Source organism: Perca flavescens, chromosome 14 (assembly GCF_004354835.1).
Source record: "Perca flavescens isolate YP-PL-M2 chromosome 14, PFLA_1.0, whole genome shotgun sequence".
Lineage (NCBI taxonomy): Eukaryota > Metazoa > Chordata > Actinopteri > Perciformes > Percidae > Perca > Perca flavescens.
Window position 1 is genome coordinate 19,388,246 of NC_041344.1, and position 6,638 is coordinate 19,394,883.

General features: G+C 41.1%; 1 protein-coding gene across 3 annotated transcripts in view; it reads left to right on the plus strand.

Annotated features, from left to right (window-relative positions):
• Window positions 1–4,181: 4,181 nt before the first annotated feature.
• sytl1 (synaptotagmin-like 1) overlaps window positions 4,182–6,638 on the plus strand; it is a 14,234-nt gene continuing 11,777 nt past the window's right edge. The window contains exons 1-3 of one of the 3 annotated variants that reach the window (XM_028597416.1): window positions 4,182–4,350; window positions 4,726–4,825; window positions 6,102–6,228. In XM_028597416.1, the coding sequence (XP_028453217.1) occupies window positions 6,104–6,228 (125 nt within the window). In that variant the 5' untranslated portion in view covers window positions 4,182–4,350; window positions 4,726–4,825; window positions 6,102–6,103. The remainder of the gene's footprint in view (window positions 4,351–4,725; window positions 4,826–6,101; window positions 6,229–6,638) is intronic. The other 2 variants (XM_028597417.1, XM_028597418.1) reach the window with 2 other exon arrangements.

A 6,638-nucleotide genomic window follows, 5' to 3' on the forward strand; every position in this document is an offset into this window, starting at 1 on the left:
TTGACTGCAGATTATTTGCATAAAAATGTACATTTAATGTTCTCATGTGTCCCAACATTGCTAATGGTGTTTGTAAGGACATATGCGTGATTGCAGTGTGTGTGCACACTGCCTGCAGAAGTTAACAGGTGTCACTCTGTCCAAACTGGTGTGTATTTCAGGAGGGTTGAGGTGGGCCAGTTGGTTGCCAGGAAACAAAGTTTGGGTATTACTCATGTTACACAGATCTCTGTGTCTCCTGTCTTTCTCTCTGTGTCCCAGCCAGGAGCCATACTGTAAGCAACTATTGGATACCCCTTTGAGGACTTACAGAAGATATTTTTATTGAAACTGTTTTGGTGACACTGTATTCTTCTCCAAACGCCAAAGTGTTCAGCTGTCAATTGCAGGTGTTGGCACTCTGTGGCTGTCAGGATGCAACAGTTGGTGTTGAAGGTCCTCTGCTCCACACTGCTGCTTCTAGCAGTGGTGCCCTATGTGTACCCACAATCAGGTATGAGTCCATCCACATGTCTTGCATTTATAAACTTATTGTATGACATTGCGGTGTATTTTGGTCAGAAACCTGTTGTTGTGTCTTCCTACACTTGGCATTTGATATCTCCTTTCCTTGACTCATGTTTTCACTATTTGATCTATTTCAAGAGTCCCTGATAACATCTCCCCTAATAACTGTGAGGATGGCTTATTCTCCAGTACATTTTAACTTATTGTCATCTTGTGAGAGGTGAATGAGAATCTACTCCCTTTTCTTTGGCATTATTCTTGAATTTTTGCCTATTCCAACATTGTCCTGACTGGTGGGATGTCTTGCAATAATTAAAAGCTGTTCAAATGTGTCTGTTGGAAGATAATTGTGCATCGATCAATTAACTGGTTTGAGTGACACTTCTAATTGACTGCCAGATCCGTCTCTCCTACAGATTGTTCCCAAGCTGAGTCATGTGACCTGTGCGTTGGCGAGTCCATACTCAACCTGACAGGCTGTGTCTGGAGGCTTTGTCCAGATGGTGATATGCACACGCACACGCACACACACGCACGCACGCACGCACGCACACACACACACACACACACACACACACACACACACACACACACACACACACACACACACACACACACACACACCTCCATGACCTTTGATAGTAATTCAATCATCAAAGCTGCTGTAACATAAGCTTCCCAGGTTTATACAAGATGACTGAATTATTTAGTATGCCAGGAACGCAGACATCACACACACACACACACACACACACACACACACACACACACACACACACACACACACACACACACACACACACACACACACACACACACACACACACACACACACACACACACACTAAAATGCTTGTTCTCTCTGTCTCAGGTAATGATACAGGCATGTGTGTGACTGATGAGGGCAACTCAGCAGACAACGGCATGAACTGTAGCTGGACTAAGGTGTCTGAATTGTGCACAGGTAGCTAGCAAACAATACAAATCCAAAATTAACAAAATGTATTTATCTGCAACCTCAGTAATTCTCATTTCTTTTGGATGTTTTATTTCCCAGTTGTAGAGACGGTAGCTGAGGGAGGAGGTGAAGGTGACTCAGGTAAATTGTATCGACTCCAGCATCCCTCCCCACCCCCTTCCCTCCCTCTTGAGTCAGACATTTATTATTCCCATAAGAGCTGAGTAAAATGTTTCCCAATGCCCCTCAGTCATTTTAACCAGTAACAAAAAACAACTTTTCCACCCCACTCTGCTTTCATGTAATTTCACTGACTCTTCTTTTTCTTTCCCTCCAGGTGATCAAAGTAACACCAACTCTGAGTTCTCCCAGGCCAAGTTTGACATGTCCAGTTTCATCGGAGGCATCATACTGGTGCTGTGTGTGCAGGCAGGCGGCTTCTTCGCCATGCGCTTCCTCAAATCCAAAGAACAGAGCAGCTATGACCCCATGTGAGTTTGTGCACTTAGGTGTTAAGAGAACAAAGAATTTGACGTGACTATATCAGTTATGCATGTAAATGTGTCTGTACCACTGAGTTAAGTGACAGTCTGTTGGTGCAACAGCAGCCTCTGGTGGCAGGAGTGATCAACAGCACCCAATGTGAATGTGATTCACCTTTAACATCCCTCTATATTGTATTTGGATTCTGATCACAAACCAGGCTGTCCAAATCAAAATTCTACCTGTCTTCACACAGAGAGCAACCACAGTGAAGACATGATTTATGAAGGACAAACAGGCGAGGATTGAGGACATCAGAGCAGTGACTCATCGAGGTCTGACGACAGTGTTTTTTTTTTTTTTCTGAGCCCCTGTCATTTTTGGTTTTGTCCCCATGTGTACCTCTAGGGGATAGGTGTGTTTATAGGCAGTATTTTTCTCAGAATACCGCATTGTGTAACAAGTGTCTGTGCACTGTGTTTGTATTGTATTTATAGTCCAGAGACATTTGGGCTGTTGGTATTCCTACAACCTGACAAATGAGAAACAAAAAGGCTCCGATTTTCCTAGCACTTTCAGGAGCTTTGTCTTTGTGACCAAACCCACCATACATTTTCACCAATGCTACGTGTTAAGTGTTTGTCCTTACGTGTTAAGTGTTTGTATCAAATCACCTGTTTTAACTGTGTAAATAGTACAGTGCGGTTATGGGAAAAATAATCCCAATGTAGACAGTAGGTCAGACAAGGTCATAACAGGCATTTAAATGTTTTTCAAGAACCCTAAAATAGACCAAAATGAGACTCTTGATTTTGCCCATCATCTCGGAGGACGTCTGTGTTTTTAATGAGGAGCTGCATAACTTTCTAGTGTTTTATTGGATATAAAAAAGCATAGCATATAAAAATAGAATATAAAGCATATAAAAAAACCAACTATTTAAATATTTATGTATGTTATATCTTTTTATTTACTTGCAGTGAGTAAAATGATTTAGTTAGAGACCCTAAGGAGCCATCTCAACAACTCCTGGAGGTCCCTATAGACCCCACTTTGGGAACATTAAGCTTTATAATCTTAGCAATAGTCATTTAAACTTCATGCCTACTTACAATATGGTTTTAGCACCACTCCTCTGATTTTTGTGTGTTTTTGTTTTGACTTGTCAATAGCTCAGTCTTTTTTTATAAATTAATTTTCATTGAGGAGATTTCTGTTTGACTGCTCATAATTATATTATATACATACCAGCTTTAACCCTTTAATACCAGTTCAAAGAGATGTGATGTGGCCCTGTTTACTCGTGGTAATGCTGGTTACGTTGATATGAACTGTTTTTTGTGATACCATTAAAATGAAAAATGCTTAAAAAGGCTGGCAGCCTGATTAAACTAAGGATAAACACCTGTTACTGTGTGTGTGTGTGGCATGTTTGCTTTTTTGCATGCAAATGAGGAGCTAGTAGCCGCTGATCACAGTCAGACATTGTACAGTTATGTGTTGTGCATACAGTATTTGCCCATACCAGCAGAGTGAGTGAACCGATTCAGCTGTAATCTGGGTGCGACCAGAGACATACTCCCAGTATCTGTAGATAAGAATCACCTATTAATCCCAGCATGCAGCAGGGACAGAGCACTGATGGAGGCCTTTAGGGGAGCAGCGGGATAGATGGTTGGATGCACCAGACGCAGTCTGAGCCAGGACAGGCTTGAATAAGCCCACACAAAAACGTTTCCCAACTGGCTCCCCAGAGTGTGGCTGTCATCCAAGTCTGTTGACAAAGGACAGGACTGAATACAGGTCTTTCTCACTCTGAATGCCCCCTCCCCCAACGCGCGCGCACACACACACACACACACACACACACACACACACACACACACACACACACACAGTTGACAAAAAGTTGAGACAGGCATCATGGGCTGCTGGCTTTACTCCCTTTAAAACAAGCATATAGATATGTGTCATATTTGCATATGTGTGCATAGTAGGCTACTGTAGAGTAGGTACAGAAGCAAACTCAGTGTGTGGCCAAATGTGTGTTTAGCAGGTGTGGACAAGAAGGAAAGTTACATCCCACCTCCAACCTGCTATTTGGTGAAACATCCGTGTGTGTCACATCACACACACACACACACACACACACACACACACACACACACACACACACACACACACACACACACACACACACACACACACACACACACACACCTTCCTCTCTGTATTTTCTGTTTGTTCCGCCTCATGCTCGCCTCCCAGATGACTGTAGCCTCTGCGTGGAGGGCGTGTTCACTCCGTTTACTCTGCACACAGACCTCGACCGACGTCGACACACACCGCAAACTTTTCACGAAACTTTTCATAGATGGAAGAGGCGGAAGCTCTCAAGTAAGGTAAAACAGTTCTGGCTTTTTTTTTTTTTTTTTTTTTTTTTTAGGTTTCTCTGTGTGTATTTGTAATGAATGTGAAAGGGGAGAGTTTAACCTTTAATCCAAAAGTGGCGACAGGTGTCCTGTCTCTCGCGCTGTTCATTATGAAGAAAGTGCTGCATGGGCCTATTTTTCCTAAAGGAACCTTCATGTAAATTAGCTTGACCAAATACTTTATTAATCTTTCGAAAATAAATGAGATTTTACGTTGTGTAAAAAAAAAAAAGCAACTGTATAATCAGATAAGTAGATCAATGCAAACCTTACTTATTACAATACATTATACACTTAATGTCATCCACTACAAACTCTAATATTATTTTTTTTGTGTTGGTTTAGGTGTCAGTTTGTGAAAGCTGTGGTGCGCGTGCATGATATTCTGTTTGCCAAACTCATAAACCCAGGAGGATCGCTTTGCGCATGCGTTAATTACTCAAAGGTAACCAGCCTCAAGGCAACACACACACACACACACACACACACACACACACACACACAGTTAATTACATACAGACATTTGCTTTCCTCCTTTTTTAACATCATGCTCCTAAGTGTCAAAGCACGTAATGGCAGCTCATTTAATTTCCAAGTCTTTTGTATTTTAAGTACTACTCTACAGTCGAGAGTATTTAGAGCAGGAGCGAAGGAAAGTCATTTAAAAACAGGAATAGCTACCTGACACAGCATGTGTCCTCGCCCACTGAGGCACCAAAGCTACAAGGCACTGATAAATGATCTGTGATTAAGTGTATTGAATGGTTTAACAATGGGAAACCACAAGATAAACTCCAAAGGTATCTCAAGATAATTTACAGGATAAGATAGAAGATAAAACATATGCCTGTTAAATAAAAATAAAATAAAAAAATGAAATTAAATATCGACATTTCTTTGCTTTTGAGAAACGGAACACTTTTAAGGTCTCAAGAACTATTCCAATTAAACATTCTAAGAAGGAAAAATCTACTCACAACTTATATTGACATATGCAACATGTGATCCCTCACATGTTGCAAAAGTGGACAGTGCTTCATTTTAAGGGGTCATAGGGCAAAAAGGTTGGGAAACACTGGTCTAGCAAGCCAAAATGTTCAGGGATCAGTGAGGAGGGAGTCATATTTAAATGGCCTGCCTTAATGTGAGAATGGCTGTAATTGGTGTGTGACTGATTAGAAATGATAATTCTATCAGCGGGCATATGACTTTTGTGTCCTGCATGAACTAATGCAATTTTGTTGTTGTTGTTGTGAATATGTTACATTCCCTTCTGTAAAAACTCTGAACAAAGTCTCTCTCATCTGTTTCAATTATTAGTAACATATATTTGTATCATAAATTGTAACACTGTTTTCCTTCCTGAATATCTGCGTGAACCAACCTTGAACCAATCCTCCTTTCCTCTGGTGCCTCTTTCTTATCTTTCTACTCACAAGTAGAGCGATTGTTAGAAAATGTACAGTATATATCCTTGTTTGTCTCATTTAACCCTTAGAACATTGTGAACTGAACCCTGCTTTGTGTCACTTTTGTTCTTGAGATCTCGTAACTGCTTTCAGAATCAACTCACAGGTCAAGCCAGTAGATAATAGGATACGAACCACAAAACGATCAGGATCGGATTGTTTTTTAACAATTATGAAGCATGTTCACATGTAATTAGAGATGAATAGGTGCATTATTTTTGTTTAAGGATTGTTGTTTTGCCTCTCACTCAGGGATGGAGGGGGAGCTGGTTGACTCTTCTCTTGACTTGAGCCACCTGACAGAAGAGGAGCAGTCCACCATCCTGCAGGTCTTAGAGCGGGACTTGGATCTGCGTCATCGCGATGAAGGACGTGTAAGGTCAGAGGTGACTGTTTATCCTTTTTAGCTTGTCCAGTGATTTACACTTAAATACAGACAGGTGGCAAATGACAGGAAATAACTACATTAAATATCTCAGTAAGGTTGCATAGATAGATAGATTGTACAAGTCTCTCCACCATTCTTACAAAAGAAATTCCTTCATTTGGTGTTTTGATGATGGTGGTGGAGAGCGCCGTCTTACACATTAGTCTAAAATATCTCATAGGTGTTCAGTTGGGTTGAGATCTGGTGACTGATTTACATAATTTTCATACTCATGAAACCATTCAGTGATCCCTTGTGCCCTGTGAATGGGGGCCATTGTCATCCTAGAGGATAAAACTCCCATCTGGATAGAAATGTTACATCATTGGATGAAGATGACCTCTCAGAATAACTTTGTATTG